Source organism: Macaca thibetana, chromosome 5, assembly GCF_024542745.1.
Source record: "Macaca thibetana thibetana isolate TM-01 chromosome 5, ASM2454274v1, whole genome shotgun sequence".
Classification (NCBI taxonomy): Eukaryota; Metazoa; Chordata; class Mammalia; order Primates; family Cercopithecidae; genus Macaca; species Macaca thibetana.
In genome coordinates, this window is record NC_065582.1 from 138,337,764 (window position 1) to 138,355,139 (window position 17,376).

The 17,376-nt window shown below is 42.2% G+C and overlaps 1 protein-coding gene and 1 pseudogene across 3 annotated transcripts in view; both read left to right on the forward strand.

The window, feature by feature from the left end:
- Positions 1–616: 616 nt before the first annotated feature.
- LOC126954582 (60S ribosomal protein L37a-like) lies at positions 617–1,833 on the forward strand (annotated as a pseudogene). The gene has a single exon (XR_007725641.1). The product of XR_007725641.1 is annotated as a 60S ribosomal protein L37a-like (transcript).
- Positions 1,834–1,915: 82 nt separating this feature from the next.
- Positions 1,916–17,376, forward strand: part of TXK (TXK tyrosine kinase) — a 72,769-nt gene continuing 57,308 nt past the window's right edge. For both annotated transcript variants that reach the window (XR_007725636.1, XM_050790151.1), the window contains exon 1: positions 1,916–2,554. Coding sequence is in view for 1 of the 2 variants with exons in the window: in XM_050790151.1 (XP_050646108.1) it covers positions 2,539–2,554 (16 nt within the window). In the remaining variant the exon portion in view is untranslated. The remainder of the gene's footprint in view (positions 2,555–17,376) is intronic.

Genomic DNA, 17,376 nt, shown 5'->3' on the forward strand with positions numbered 1-17,376 from the left:
TAGGAGGCCTGGTTGGACTTGGGTTCCTGGATGGGTAGGACTGTTGTACCTCACAGGAGACCCTGCTGTCAAGACTCTGTGTGTGGATTTCTCACCCTTAGAAGCTCTACTAAGACATCAATGGAGTTAGGGCCTGCCTTTTTTCCTCGTGAGCACCAAGGAAAAGAAATTATCTTGGTTACGTGAGTGCCAGCGAAAAGAAACTATATCAGTCACCCAGAGACTGTTTATTGCCCAACACGTTATTCTTGCTATTGGTGGGGTAACTAGCTGAGGAAGACACAGTGCCTTCCCTTCAGGAGTTCCGTCTCCTCTGGAGGCTGCGATGGTCTGCTCTGGAGCATTGGGTGAACACACAGACTGGCTGCTCTGGGCAGCACCTTCACTTTGACCCTGGAGAACCATTTCATTTCATCCTGGCCAGTCTAGAGTCTGTGCAGCAGGCAGTCCATCCACTGAAGGCTGTGTTTTTTCTTTTCCTGTGCCCCTTGTAATGGAAGAAAGTAAACTGCTTATTCTGAGCCTTATCACAATCTGCCACATTCCTTCTCATCTACCTGTTTAACCATACCCCCATGACAAAAACATGCACAACTTTTTTTTTAAGTTCCAGGGTACATGTGTAGGATGTGCAGGTTTGTTACATAGGTAAACGTGTGCCATGGTGGTTTGCTGCACCTATCAACTCATCACCTAGGTATGCATTAGTTATTTTTCCTGATATTAGCCTGATATATTTCCTGATATTAGCCTGGCATGCATTAGCTATTTTTCCTGATGCTCTCCCCTCGTCTGTCCTCCCCCAAGAGGCCCCAGTGTGTGTTGTTCCCCTCCCTGTGTCCATGTGTTCTCATGGTTCAGCTCCCACTTATAAGTGAGAACATGTGGTGTTTGGTTTTCTGTTCCTGCATTACTTTGCTGAAGATAAAGGCTTCCAGCTCCATCCATGTCCCTGCAAAGGACATGATTTCATTCTGTATGGCTGCATAGTATTCCATGGTGCATTATTTACCACATTTTCTTTATCCAGCCTATCACTGATGGGCATTTTGGTTGCTAACCATGCACAACTTTTAACTGACTTGTAGCTTATTCAAGGAGTCGGTCCTGGCACACTCTACCTTACTATCACTATCAGCCTTTTCTCCTTCCTTCCTGACCTTCCCTCCTTCCCTCCTCCCATCCCATACTTCCTTTTTCACCTTGAGGAGCTATGGGAAGTACTAGGTGGTATGAAAGAGAGTGAGGAGAAGATAAGAGTCCCTACCCTAATGGAATGTATGCTTTTTATGGGAAAACAAGATAGATAGTACCTGGCAACATTTGTGAACATTTCCTTCAAAAAACTTTAAATATTTTTCACTAAGACTTAAAAAAAAAAGCTTTTATACGAAAGCATAACTAAGGCAGAAGGGGAAGTAAAAATAACAGTCATCACCCAGAATGCTAAGGAGACCCTAATCTAAACAGGAGATTGGAAGGGCAATGGGAATATGCTGTGTCTTCATTAAAGTTGTTCTGTTGCTCTCTGGGCTCGGACCTGGTTTGTGGCGAGATGGCCAAATGTACTAAGAAAGTTGGATCGTCAGTAAATACGGGACCCGCTATGGGGCCTCTCTCCGGAAAATGGTGAAGAAAATTGAAATCAGCCAGCACACCAAGTATACTTGCTCTTTCTGTGGCAAAACCAAGATGAAGAGATGAGCTGTGGGGATCTGGCACTGTGTTTCCTGCATGAAGACAGTGGCTGGCAGTGCCTGGACATACAATACCACTTCCGCTGTCACGATAAAGTCCGCCATCAGAAGACTGAAGGAGTTGAAAGACCAGTAGATGCTCCTCTACTCTTTGAGACATCACTGGCCTATAATAAATGGGTTAATTTATGTAAAAAAAAAAAAAAAAAAAGTTGTTCTGTTAATTAGTTAACACTAGTTATGCTTTCCAGTGGGATGAAGTGAAACTCCCAAGTGTGTTTTGTATTGTTGGTGTTTTTATATTTCTCAGTCATCCCCCAATCATATTTTAGGGTTATTACTAGATTGACTTCGCCCAAATAAAGTGTCTGCTGAGTGGGAGGATGGAACATTCTAAACTCAATATTCCAGAGCCTAGAATCTAATTGTTTCTGCCACTCAGAGTGTGGCCTTGGGCAAGTCCCTTATTCTGTCTGTGCCTCCATTTCCTTCCCAGTCCAGAGAGGGCAGTTTGACTTGATGATTTTAAAGGTGCCTTTTACCAAAATTTTGTGATTTCTTGAAAATGATGTTTGCGAGTCACCCACACCTTTGGGGATGAGAGACTAATAGCAGACACCCTCAGAGATTGGGATGGAGATTACTGAGCTTTCTTATATAGGCCATTGGTTGTCATTTATACTCTTCTGAGGTTTTCAGAACAGGAAAATAGGTGGGGTTAACTCTGCCCGTGAGAAACATCTTGAGTGAACTATGATTTCAGTTGAAAGATGTGTTTTTGTGAGTGGAGCACCGCAGAAGAACTGAAGACTGTTGTGTGCTCCCTGCAGAAGGGGCTGCCATGATCCTTTCCTCCTGTGAGTAAGATGAGCTTTCTCAATTTATTTTCGGGGCTTGTTCTGGACCTATTCTTCTTGAACAGCAGAGGATGTTTTTCTTTCTAAGGCACAGAGCTTGGGAACATTAAAAGGTAATTTCCTCAGATGTTGTGACAGAGTTTTGTTTCTTATTTAAAGAACCACAGTGGTGATGTAATTCTAATAAAGGTTCAGCATTGAGAACATAAATGAAAGAAAAACAAAAGAATGTCCAGGAATCTACATATGTGTGTGTAGAAATGCAATCAGTGTGAAGTACTTGTTTTTAGAATGAGACTGTAATGAACTTTGGGCTGAAGGCCAGGAGACCAAATTCTAGTTCTGGATTTGCTCCAGCAGTGGTGGATCACAGTTGGCAACTTTATATATATATAAATACACACACACAGACACAAATAAATATATTTAAGGCAAAAGGAAGAGAGGTCAAAACACAACTGTGTTTATCATGTAAACATATAGACTTACCCTTATTTTCACAGGAGTATTTATTCACAATTTTGTGTAGACATCCGTTATTGAGGACCTTTCCCAGGCAATTGAAATTTAGGCAAAACTGATTCTTACCTGCAGTCAGAGCCTGAGTAAAGGCAAAAATAAGAGTCAAAGTCATGAGTCTCCACATGGTTAAGAGTGTGAACATGGTCGAGTGTGAACACTGGCTTAAATGTCTCTTTCCCTCATATATAATATTACATATGAAGATGTTATTTTAATATTTTTATAGAATATAAGACCACCGTTAAAAATAAGTGCTAGTTTTAGGAGAACAGAGAAAGATTCCCTAGATGCTGTTATCTGTGAAGATCCTTGGTTTGAAAGAGCCGTGGGGATGCTTATAAATCCAAAGAAATTAGAATAAAAAGAAAAACAAGCAGAATAGTCTTCTAAATAAGAAGGCAGCCATCATATCAGAATTGCAATATCTTTGTTTCTTTATAAAGGTATTTATTGAGCACCTACCATGGGCCATGGTCTATACCAGTTCCTTTATATTCATTATCTGAAAGCTTCACTACAAACTGGCAAGGTGAAAATTGTTATTCTTATGTAGCCAATAAGAAAATAGTGCCTTTGAAAGTTTAAATCTCACCAAAAGCTCACATGGTTGTCACACTCAGGATTTAAGCATGAGACTTTTTTTTTTCTGAGACAGAGTCTTGCTCTGTCACCCAGGCTGGAGTGCAATGGCGTGATCTCAGCTCACTGTAAGTTCCACCTCCTGGGTTCAAGCAGTTCTCCTGCCTCAGCCTCCCGAGTAGCTGGGACTACAGGTGCACGCCACCATGCCTGGCTAATTTTTCTATTTTTAGTAGAGACAGGGTTTCACCATGTTGGCCAGGCTGGTCTCGAACTCCTGACCTCAAATGATTTACCTCAGCCTCCCAAAGTGCTGGGATTACAGGTGTGAGCCACCACACCTGGCCAAGCATGAGACTTGCCAGACTTGGGATTTAAGCGCTCTTCCTTTTGCCTTAAATATATATATATAAAAAATATATATATACACACACACATACGTACACACATATATAAGTTTGTATATATAAATAAGCTCTCAAAGGGAGTGTGTGTATGTGTATGTGTATATTTGTATACATATAAATCTGCCAACCGTGATCCACAAATGCTGGACAAAATCCAGAACTAGAACTTTTGCCCAGGCGACTCCCTTTTTGGCCACCTTGCAACAAAATGTAAAGAAACAATAAACCTAAGAGGTGCTTTAAGAACTTTATTTTGGGAGTTGCTCAGTTTTGGAAATACTTGTTAATTTATCTCTAAGACTCAGAGGGCGTTATTTTGCAGATAAGGAAGGAAAATACTGTCTTTGATTTTAATACTAGATGATGATGGAACCAAGCTTCAACAAAGCTCAGTCATATCAGATTAAAGCAATCAAAGGCCAGCTAAAAAAAGTCAAGTTTTTACATTTCTGACTTTTAGGTGGCATTAAGGAAAAAATGATTGTAATTTTTAAATGTCATCTATTTAAGCCAAATCCCCTTACAGGAGCCAACAATTGTTTGTAGATTTTGTAAAAAAATAAATAAATAAATAGACCACGTTATTCCAGTTGTGCTGACCTGAAAATAACTCGTAGTCTTCCATTCACGCAGATAAGAACAAGGCTCCTGTTAACAGAAATATAGGCCAAGCAGAGCAAAGCAGAAAAAGCGAAAAAGCAGCAACCTGTGTCCCCTGCCACCCCCACTGGCAAGACAAGCTCAACAGTGACTTAAGAATCTTTAAATGTTAAAAGCTGTGTGAGCATCTGCTCTTTATTTCCGTCAAGGTCAGAACTAAAGAAAATGCTGTAAATTACAGCAGGAACGATTCGGTTATATATAAAATAAATCATTGTGAAGGTTGAGACAAGGATTTGATTGCCCAAGGGATTAAATAAGGGACTACCTATTGGCGGGGTATTTTGAGGATTATTCTCTCTGGCATGGCTTTGATGAAAGCTCACTCTCCTTTCCAGCGTCTGTTAATTTGATTTGATGATAAGAATCACCTGTTGTCTACTGTCAATTGCAGCTGAATGTGGCTACATTTTCTGCTGGGTAAAACAATGAGTGTTTACTGTTGACAAGGAGACAGCTAAGTGATGCCTCAAGATGTATTACTGTTAATCAAAAAAAAAAGGTCCAGCCAAGAAGATTGCTTAAGCCGAGGAGTTTGAGGTTGCAGTAAGCTGTGACTGCACCACTCCACTCCAATCTGGGTGGCAAAGTGAGACCCTGTCTCTTAAAAAAAAAAAAAAAAAAAAAGTTTATGTGTTTGTTAGGGGCATTTGCCAAAAACGTTTGTTGTTTTAAGCATTGTCATAGAAGTCTGGCTTCAAAGGTTGCTATGTGGTAGGAGAAGATAATTGTGGAGCGTGGGATATTGATCATACTGATGGGAGATTTGGAGTGGGGTTTCAGGGCACTGCTCCAGTGAGATTCAGTTTGTGAAATGTACTTGGTATTGCCAGCATTTCCATCAACTCACAGTTGCCCTGAGAACAGATCCAGCCTAGGAGAGTTATTTAAAGGGCAGGGCAAGGGAGAATAGCTGGGGGCTTAAAAAGTTCACCTCTTAGCTCCCCTGTTTGCCTAATTTCTCTGCCTTTCTTTATTTACAACTTAGTAGAAAGAGTGGTTTCTAAGTCTTGGTGTGCCTGAAGCATGCCTTGGGTGCTATTAAAAGGCAAGTTTCTGGGTTCATCTCGATAACTGCATCTGTGGGTAAGGTAAGGACATTTTGGTCACACCGCCTTTCTTGGGCCTCTCTTTTCGGAGTCCTATCTTACTCCTTTTTGTATCTGATTCTCAGACCAACTTTGTTAGGTCAACACCTTCCATTATTACTATTATGAATATGAAGATAAGAAGGGTAGCTGTGGTAGGCAGCCTCTAAGATGGCCTGATGATATCTGCCTCCAGATATTCAGGCCCTTATGCAGTCCTCCTCCTTGAGTATGAATTGGACCTAGTACCTCACTTCTCGTGATTAGAATATGGTAAAGGTGATGGAATGTCACCTCTGAGACCAGGTTACAGAGGCTGCGGCTCCCATTCCTGCGATCTCAGGCTTTCTGCCTTCTGCATCGCTGGCTGCCTTGTTGGGAGCACTCTCAGGCAGCCCGTAGAGAATCCCCATCACGAGGAACTGAGGCACCATGGAATCCACTTAGAAGTGTATTCTCCAGCTCTGGTTGGGCCCAGCTTGACTGCAACTACCTGAGAGATCTGGAGCCACGGGCACCCAGCTAAACCCTTTCAGAACTCCCGGCCCACAGAAAGTGTCAGATAAACGTTTTAAGTCATTAGGTCTCAGAATAATTTGTTTCCAACAATAGATAACTAAGTCTGTGACAAAAGCAGGAGGAGCCGCAGATTAAAAAAGAATTTGGCCACTTTGGCCACCCTTCTGCCTGGGGCTGGAATTTGATGCCCTTTCTGAAAAATAGGCTCAAGATTAAAATGGACACTAGATGTGTCTTTTCTTTTGTCTTTAAATCATTTCAGTTTTCCACTCCATCACTGCCTCAAGTGTCTGGTAATAACTGCAGCCACCTTTTGTAACTACTGCAGATCCCCCCATTACTCCTCTGTGGAGCCCCTCAGGCCAGCAGCGCCCACACTTCCTGCCCACCAAGGGTCAGTGAGCAGCATGGCTTCCGGCCCAGTGCCAGCCACGCCCGTGCGCCTTGTGGCCGAGCGCTTCTTCACATCACAAGCTGGCTCGATGTCTTGGGTGTGATGTCTGCGAGCTTGTTATGAACTTTGAGCTCACAGAAAACAGTGTTCTAGGAAATACTGTTTTGAGATGTAGGGGAGGGGAGAGGTTGTGGGCAAGGTGCCTGTAAAGTCCAACTCACATCAGCCTCTTCTGAGAAAGAAAGAAAAATTGCCTCATAGACCAAACAAGGGTTTGGGTGGCTGCTGTCCGTGCCTGGGGGGGTTGCCCTGGCGGAAGCTGAGAAACAGATGAGCGGTCATCTTCAGGAAGATTCTGCCTTTCCTTATAGCACCTTTTACTCCCAGAAACCATTATCTTCCCTGGTGCCTGGGACCCCCATCCAGCTTCCCAGGCTTCTAGAATCTCCTTGCCCCACACAGCACCCCTTCAGGCCATAGACGAGTCAAGCACCACTCTTCCACTCAAATTGACCAGTTTGTTGTCCCATTAGCTAGGTACTTGTTTTCTCTTAGTTGCCAATGACTCACCTAAAGTAGTTATCCTCCCTTCTTTAAGGTCTCACCGGCAGTATAATGTCAAAAAAACAGAACAGTCGAGGTCTAATACAAATTACTTATTTTATTCCTACATTTAGAAAAACTAACATCTCTGGAGACCATCACTTAGAAGAATGGACATTTTAGTATCAAAAGAAAAAGTGTACACCCGTGCAAACACAGACACAGGATCACTTCACACCCCAAATGCATAAAGGTTATAAACTCAGAATAAAGGATACGTTTCTAAATTGAATAAACATTTACGTGAAAAACTCAATGTCCCAATTTTATTATTTTCCCCTCTCCTTGGTGTGGGGTCTTGGTTTGGTGTCTAACTCCAAACCAAGAAGTCTAACTCCAACTTGGAAGCCTTTTCTAACTCCTGTTCAGAGGTAGAAATCCATGCTATAGCCAAGCTAGTTACGTGTCACATTCCCCGGATAACATGGGTTAATGTGGCTAAAACGTGCCTATCTTCAAAAGGCCCTTAAGAAATGGATGTAGTGGGGCCGGGCACAGTGGTTCACGCCTGTAATCCCAGCACTTTGGGAGGCCGAGGCCAGCAGATCACGAGGTCAGGAGATCGAGACTATCCTGGCTAACACGGTGAAACGCCATCTCTACTCAAAATACAAAAAAAAAAATTAGCTGGGTGTGGTGGCGGGCGCCTGTACTCCCAGCTACTCAGGAGGCTGAGGCAGGAGAATGGCGTGAACCTGGGAGCAGAGGTTGCAGTGAGTCGAGATAGCGCCACTGCATTGCAGCCTGGGGGACAGAGCGAGACTCTGTCTCAAAAAAAAAAAAAAAAAAAGAAAAAAGAAAAAAAAAAAAAGAAAAGAAATGGATGTAGTGGTGGGCATTTATGGCAGAGTAATGAGGAAGTTTGGCCTTTCTGTAAATTTCTGGAAGAAAAAAAAAAAGGGATACTTTGCAGCAAACTTACAGAATCAGCTCTGGTCACCCAGAGCCATTTTTCCAAAACTACAAGTTTTCAAGGCTTCCCGACTCACCACAGCCCATCAACTGCAAAAGCTGCCGGTATCAGACATTCCTCATCTTAAAACCACAATCTGGAGTGCCTGGGTTGGTCGACAAGCCTGGTCTTTGGGTTAAGGCAGCTCTTGAAACAGCTAGTTTCAAGCCATGTTTTTAAATACAAATCATTAGCCATGTGCCAGTTATTATGATGACCAAATTCAGTAGGAATGCATTTCACTCAAGGCACTGATTCAAAACGAAACCCCAACATCGGAAATGCCAGGGGATGAACTAGAGGTGATGATGTAAACTTCAAAACATTAGACACGAGGAAGCGACAGCGGCTTTGCTTCCCGCGCAGCCTGGGCCCCACAGCTCTTCACATCTGTTCCTTTGTCCTCTTCAGAGGTGACCTTAGGAACTGTTCTGAGAAGGGGCGCTTCTCACTCTTGCTTTCTTCCAGTGCCCCCTGGTGGAAACCTGTTTCCAATCAGCCCAGCTGTTGCCACCCAGGAACCTCTGGGGGTGGAAAGAATACCAATAGGAGCCTATCCCAGAGGACAGAGGGGCACAAATCCTTCCCAGGAAAAAACAAATACCAAGGATGGCAGGTCCAACTGCCTACCCCGTGACAGATGTTCCGTTTTCTAAAGGTCACAGAGATTACATCTGATGCGATGCCCTTTTTCTGATTTGCTGGCCTGAGGCTCATTATGAGAGATATTTGCCGAGGAATAAGAAATAGATGAAAAGAACAGCGCAGATGTAAGCATGGGAGAAGAAGCTCAGCTCCTTCAGTGATAATCTTCAAGCCTGAATATATTATTTCCACATTTCCTTCCAGCAGGCAAATAGTCATTGCCTATCTCTGGGGCATTTTTGTCGCTCTGGCAAAGGCCCTTGATATGCACGAGTTCCAGCCTAAGTTGGGAATTTGCTAATAGCTCACGGGCTTTCTCTCTGCAGATTAATAGGCAAAACAATGCAAAGAATGGCTTCTGTAATCACAGAATGCCTGTGGAAGGGCGCGCTCTACTTACTTACTGGGAACACCTGTGCTGCTGTAAATTGAAAATGATCATGCATCGAATACTCCTTGATACGCGCATTGGAATGAATTTTGGCCCAACACTTCAATCTGTAAATAAAGATGCCTGCTGTCTTGGAAAGTCATGCCAAGCAAGGGAACACTAGGGAGCTGTTTGGCTTTCATGGTGTGATTTTTTTCTCGCAATGATTATTTATGGGGCAGCAAGTCTGCTGGGTAGAGGATGGAACCACAAACAAGGCAGTGGTTTGCCTTTCTGCTCACCACTGTTCTTGGTCTTTGGGGAAAATTAAATAAAATTGGGTCGTAATTAAAGCAGTGGTAGGTTAAGTCTGTACCTTTCTTTAAAGGCCATTGTCTTTGCTATTGAATCGGGAAACATAAGAATTTTTGAAAATATTTTCTCCTAAATTCCAGGCTGCAGAAGAAACCAAGGGGAATATTATCAGGTGTGGCCATGTGTTGTGAGGTCAGGGAGCTGGGGGAGTCCTTTCTCTAGTCCCAGATACTCCTGCCTGCTGACTGATACCAGCAATTTCTCTTTCAAAGTTCTTGACCTGGCCAGGTGTGGTGGCTCACTCCTGTAATCCCAGCAGTTTGGGAGGACGAAGAGGGCAGATCACTTGAGGTCGAGAGTTTGAGACTAGCTTGGCCAATGTGGTGAAATCCTATCTCTACTAAAAATACCAAAAAATTGAGCCGTGTATGGTGGAGCATGCCTGTAGTCCCAGCTACTTGGGAGACTGAAGCAGGAGAATCGCTTGAACCTGGTAGGCGGAGGTTGCAGTGAGCCGAGATCATGCTACTGTACTCTAGCCTGGGTGACAGAGCAACACTCTATCTCAAACAAAACAAAACACACACACACACACACACACACACACACACACACACACACACACAAAGTTCTTGACACTTGAACAAGGTGGTTCTCCAAAATGTAACTACTCACAGCCTAACATTTTATGTTAGCCTTATCAATAACATAAATGTTGATCAACACATATTTTGTATGTTATGTGTATCATACACTGTATTCTTATAATAAAGTAAGCTAGAGAAAAGAAAAGCTTTAAGAAAGTCATAAGGAAGAGAAAATAGATTTACTATTCATGAAGTGAAAGTGGCTTATGATAAATGCCTTCATCCTCATCATCTTCATGTTGAATAGTCTGAGAAAGAGGATTAAGAGGAGGAGTTGGTCTTACTATTTCAGGGGTGACAGAGGCAGAAGAAAATCTTCATGTAAATGTTTATACCATGTTTTTCAAGGGTCAAACTATTTAAATTTCATGTGTTGTGATGGTTAACTTTATGGGTCAACATGGCTGGGCCACAGTGCCCAGATATTTGGTCAAACATTATTCTGGATGTTTCTGTGAAGGTACTTTTTGGATGAGATTAACATTTAAATCAGTGGACTTGGAGTAAAGTGGGTCACCCTCCATCATGAGGATGGGCCTCATCCACAGTTGAAGGCCTTAATGAAAGTCAGACCTCCCTGAGCAAGGAGGACTTCTGCCAGCAGACCACCTTTGGCCTCAAACTGCAACTCTTCTCTCACTCTTCAGCTTGCCAGCCTACCCTGTTACATTTTGGACTTGCCAGTTTCCACAACTACCTGAGCCAGTTCCTTAAGAGAAACCTCTCTCTGTGTTCACCCTGACTGTTACAAATGTCATGCTTACAAACATGTACACGCCTCTGCACTGCAGTAAGCATGACATTGCTGAAGCTCTGCAGTACAGCATGTTTACTATTTAACATTGTGTCAGTCATTTATACCTTACTGAGAAAAAGTGTGAGAGCCTCTCCTGAGGCCTGCTTTGATAGCAGGGAGACAGAGTCAGTCTCCTGGGGTCCTGAATGGGGGAAACACCTGCCTTTGAGTCAGGGGTGGAGTTGGCTCAGAAGAGAGGAGTTGGAGCTGAAGATTCACTTTGGTTTACTCAGTCTTCTTCCTCCATTTTGTCTTCAGAGGGAAAAACCATACCTGCTCCTGTTTGGTTACCTTAAATGTATTTTGTGAGTACCCAATAAATAGTTGCTGAATGAGTTCTAGGGAACTGGTTGGGGGACAAAGTGGTAAAGTAACTGAGAGTAGCTGGTATGTTCTAGCAATGTTTGCCTCTGCAATCTTATTTAATCTTCTCATCCACAAGGATAGTCTTATTGTGATGCTCATGGACTCTGGGCTTGACGTCTGGCTCAGCTGCTTTTTATGTGACTGGATAAATGGCTGAAGCTCTCTGTTCCTCTGTTTCTTTAAGATGGGATTCATAATGTTAGTATAGTGAGTAAGTTAGCATAGCGTAGTATAGTAAGATCTTAGTATATCTGTCATGCCTGGCATATGGTAAAGGCTATGTTGGTAGAAGTGGGAAAACCCTTTCTTAGAAGACAGCTTTTATTACCTACATTTTCTAGATTTGATTGCCCAAAATCACACTGTTACTCCAAGAAAAGGGAGCAGTGATTTGACTGCATGTCTGCCTGATACTAAAGCCTGCTGAACCCCATATTTTCTTTTAATACAGAAAAGAAAAAACAAACACATTTGAATGCCAGAGAGTTTTTAACAATTTCATTTGGCATCTCATGGTTTGGTACTTTATTTTGGATAAGGATTTATTTAAAAATATACGTCTGGAATGAAAGGTTAGACTTATGAGCCACCACAAATGCTGGCTAAAGCTCTGGAAGCTCAGTCTTCACCCCTTTGTCGTTCCACTCAGTCAAAAGGTCACGATCAAGTTGTCTTTCTCTGTGGCCAGCATCACACTGTGAAATACTGGGTGATAAGATGAATGAGTGGAAAAAAAAAAGAGCTCAGATATAATGTAAGGGTGTTGATATTGGTTGGGTCTTATTTAACAGCTATTTATTGAGTTCTTGTTATGTGCCAGGCACTGATGCCAGAAGCTGGGGAGAAGACAAAAAAAATTAAAAATAAAAAAAAGGATAAGATGCAGTCCCTGAGATTGAGAAGCTTGCAGTCTGGTCCAGTGTCTCTGCTGGGGTTGATTTTGTCCCCAGCGAACATTTGGCAATGCCTGGAAACACTTGGGTTTCCACAATTGGAAGGTGGTGGTGGTGTGGGTGTTAGAAGGGAGAGGGCTGTGTTGCTGCTGGCATCTAGTGCATAAAGCCCAGAGATGCCCTAAATATTCAGTGGTACACAAGACAGCTCCCCACAATAAAGAATGATCCTGTCTAAAATGTTGATACTGGTGAGATTGAGAAGCCCTGTGAGAGATGACGCCTACATAGAGAAACTTAAATGACCATCTCAGGTGGTACCTAACTAGGAGCCACAGGGCAGGACTGACCATAGGTGCTTTGGGAACTGAAAGGAAGAGTAGATGGGAGTGGATTGCAATGTAAGTCTTCCTTTCCAGGTTGGAGGCAGAGATGCACAATGTGTCTGTGAGAACAGAGCAAGCGGAAGAAGCTAGTGCAGCGGGAATTGGTGAAAGCTAAAGCAGTTAGGGTGAGGTCACTTATGGAAGATCTTGAAAGTGGGAGAAGATATAATGCTGAAGATGAAGAGCAGTTGGCTGAGGCAGGCTTTTAGGGAAATGGGTATATAGGGTGAATTGAAGGAGACAGCTCGAAGCAGAGACTCTAGATTTAGATTCAAATCCTGGCTCCCTGCTTACTAGCCCTTTATTGGTAAGGAGTAACCTCTCTGATTCAGATTCCTCATCTGTAAAGTGGCATCTACTTCACAGGGTCATTGTGAGGACTAAGTGAATTAATGCCAAATTACAGGTATGAGTTGATGAGGACTTAGCCTGGCTTATTGGAAGGGTGTATAAGAAAGAAAAAGCCAAGCCCTGTGAACAGATTGATAGATTGATGGCAGATTGAATACAAAGGGTAGGGCTCAGGAAGAATCTAAGTTTTCTATGGTGGACTCATTCACAGACATGGGAAGATCGGAAAGGGGAAGCGACAGAACGGTTTTCCTACTGGGGATAGTGAGGAAGATGATAAATCTTGTTGCGGAAAAGGTAAGACAGAGGCCAAATTGGGGAAATAAAAATCCTTTTGTATCTATCACTAAAAGTTATGTACATGTAGAAAGCTATCAATCATAGAATGGGTACCTAATTATCAAATCACAGGCCTATTTGGTTTTCTGAGTTTTTCCTTTTCTTTATAAATTTAAGTTTTGAAATATTTCAAGCATACAGAAAAAAGTAGAGAATAACATAACATGCTAGTGATTACTCAAGAATAAGGTGGCCATTATATACACTTTCGGGCTTTGATGATAATAAATAATTTGTTTATATTAAAACAGAAGGCTACATAGATGATCAGAGCTCATCTTGCTGGACCATTTTCCAATGGCTTCTAGGCTGAGAACTGATTGCTTTGCTTGGCCTGTGGCCAAGTTGTTCTCTAGCTTCAGTATCTATCAAGCCCCCCTACTACATAGACTCCCAAGGTCTTATCTTCCTTTATTTCAAGGACTTTTATGACGGAGTTATTCCTCTCTGGTCATACTGTTCACCACTTCCAATTGAACCTGCTTGTTCTGTTCCAAATACCATTTGCAAATTCCCACTAGGAATGAATCAAGACGGGTACATCCTCTGAGCAAGCCTATAATTTTGTGCTCTTTCAAACATATTCATTCATTTATTCATTCACTGAACAAATATTTATTGAGCATTCATTGTGTCAAAAAGTGTTCTAGCCTCTTGGGATATAACAATTGTGAACAAAATAGACAAAGGTGCTTGTTTACATACTAGTGAGGGAGACAAACAGTAAAGAAAAAAAGGTAAATAAATTGCACAGCATGTTAGAACATAAGAAATGCACCAAAAAAGAAAGAAAAAGTAGAGCAGAGTGAGGAACCTTAAAGGAAGTGCAAATAGGCATAATAACAAATCAGAGAGCTATTCACTTAGAAGATGAGGTTTGAGCAAAGACTTGGAGGGATTGGAGGGAGTTGAAAATGGAGGGAGGAGTGCTCTCGAAAAAACAAAAGCCAAGAATCTCTGGGGAGAGCAGGCCCTATGGCTCCAGCAGCAGCATCGGGGTGTGGCTGAGCGAGGTGATCAGGAACTTATTGCAGAGGAGATGAGAGGCAACAGGAGGCCAGATCATGGAACATTTTATAGGCTCTTGTGGGACATGTAGCTATAACTCCGAGTGAAATGGGGAGCTATTGTGGGGTTCTCAGACAAGGAGCAACATGATCTGACTTAAGAGTTAAATTAATTACTCTGGCTGCTGTGCTGAGAATAAAGCATAGTGGGAGGAGAAGAAGCAGGAAGAAGTTAGGAGGCTTTTGGTGTGAGCCAGGTGAGGTGATGGTGGCTTATCCATGGTGGTGACGGATGAGATGGGGAAAGCAATAAGTGTGTGTGTGTGTGTGTGTGTTTTAAATTGTGTTGAAATAGATATATATATATCTCAAAAATTTGCCATTTTAACCATATTTGAGTGTACAGTTCAGCAGCATTAAGTACATTCACATTGTTGTAAACCATAACCATTCTCTATCTCCAAAATTTTTTCATCATCCCAAATGAAAACTCTTGAGTAAACAGTTTTCTATATCCACAGGGTCCACATTCCTGGGTTCAACCAGCTGTTGAAAAAAAAAATTTGAAAAAAAAAGGATGGTTGCATCTGTATTTAACATGTACACACATTTTTTTCTTGTCATTATTTCCTAAACAATATAGTGTAACAATGATTTACATAGCATTTACATTGCATTAGGTATTATAAGTAATCCAGAGATGACTTAAAGTATATGTGAGGAAGTGTGTAGGTTATATGCAAATATTACATCATTTTATATAAGGATCTTAAGCATCTGTGGATTTTTATATCTGTTGGGGGATCTGGAACCAGTCTCCCATGGACACTGGGGAAGACTATATTTTTTAAAGGCACAATCAGCATACTTTCTTGATAAATTGGCCTGGGTGTGAGAGAGAGAGAGGCGTCAAGGGTGACTAAGATTATTTACCTGAGCAACTGGAAAGACAGAATTGCTTTTGACAAGATGGAGAAGGGTGACAGAACCCGTTTGGGGAGGGAGGAAGTAAAAGAGTTCAGATTTCATCTCCTGTTTACTTGAGGTATCCACTAGACATCCAAGTGGAGAATTTGAGAATGCATTTGGGTAGGTGAGTCTGGAGTTAATTAGAACTGGGCTAGATGTGTACATTTGGATGTCATCAGTTGATAGATGGTTTTTAAGCTGCAGGAGGGAATGGGATAATCAAAAGAGTGAATAAGACAAAGAAAAGAAGAAATCAAATGCTTTGCAGGAAATCTAGCATTATTAAGAGGTCAGGGAGGTAGAGAACAAAGGAGCAAAAGAGACTGACAAGGAGCAAAGCCAAGGGATGTGGTACCAATGCTGCCAAGAGAGAGGTTCAGTAAGATGAGGACTTAGAGTTGACCATTGGACTTAGTGGTGCATGGGTCACTGGCGACCTTAACAAGAGCAGTATTTTTTTTAGAAGTGGTAGAGATGACAGCCTGACTGTAATGGAAGGAGAGCAGTTGGAGACAGCAAGTAAAGAGCCTTATTTCTAGGGCCGGAGGACTGGCTCACGCCTGTAATCCCAGGACTTTGGGAGGCCTAGGTGGGCAGATCACTTGAGATCAGGAGTTTGAGACCAGCCTGGCCAATATGGTGAAACCCCATCTCTACTAAAAATACAAAAATTAGCCGGGCGTGGTGGCAGGTGCATGTAATCCCAGGTATTCTGGAGGCTGAGGCAGGAGAATTGCTTGGACCTGGGATCCAGAGGTTGCAGTGAGCCAAGATGGCACCACTGCACTCCAGTCTGGATGACAGAGCAAGAGTCGGTCTCAACCAAAAAAAAAAAAAAAAAAAAAAAAAGAGAGAGACACTTATTTCTATATTTTACAATAAATAGGCAGCAAATCAATGAAGGAAATAAGATCATGAGAAGTTTGTTCTGTTTTTAATCGCTGAAGTAACTACGCACGTGTGCATGTGTGTGTGTGTGTGTGTGTATGCTGATGATCCAGTAGAGAGGGAAAAAATGGTGATATAGGAGAAGAAGGGAGTATTTTTTAAATTTTGAATTTGAATACCTCCAAGTGGGCTTGGTCACAACATTTTGCCACAGTCTACACTCTATTCTGACCTACTTCATTCATTTATGTAACCTACATTTAGTTTTGCATCCTCTGGCCTGGATAGATACAGATCTATTTGGGGCTCTAAAACAACACTGGAATAAATTGGTTAGAATGTAAACGAGACCCATTCCTGCCAAAGTCCTTAAGTGCTAACGCACCCTCTCTTCGAAGAGTGATTTTTTGCAGTTTGCTCATCCCAGCAGACACAGCAGATGAAAATGGACAGTCAGAAGTAGCTGAAATCCAAACACCAAAGAATATGATATAGTGCAGATTCTTGGGAATTAGTAATTTATTTTATTTTTGTCTCCAGAAGTAAGTCTTTGGGTGGACCATGGAAAATGAGTGATTTCTGGGTGCAGGAAAAGGAAGAGAGAAATGAAAGAAAAGGAAGAGAGAAATCAGAGGGGAGCAATGAAATAGCAGTGTGTGCAAAGGTGAGTCCTTGCCTGGGCTTGGACTTGAACTGTATGTCCAGGGTAGAGAAGAGAGATTTCCCATTAGACCATCAGTGTGTCAATGGCTCAACAACTGAGCAATGGTGATGTCCAAATCAGAGAAAGGTAAGTCACAGATGTATGAATGTAGGTTTGGAAGATCAACTTCTTTGATAGGAAAGGAACTAGTATGTATTGATAATGTGTAGGAATTGAATTTTGCAGCCAGCCTCCAAAATGGCTCAGTGTTCCCCACCTTTTAATAATCATTCCTCTCCATCCTAAACTCTATCTTAGAAACAAAAATCTGCAAGGTTAGTTCAACGTCCTCCTAAACCCTCTGGTTCTAATTGGATTACACCTACTGGGAACCCTGGAATGAAGTTGTAGTGAGGTTGTTTTGTCCCTAAACAGCAGATCATTCACCTCCTCAAAGTGATCGCTGCTCTACTTTACTCTCTC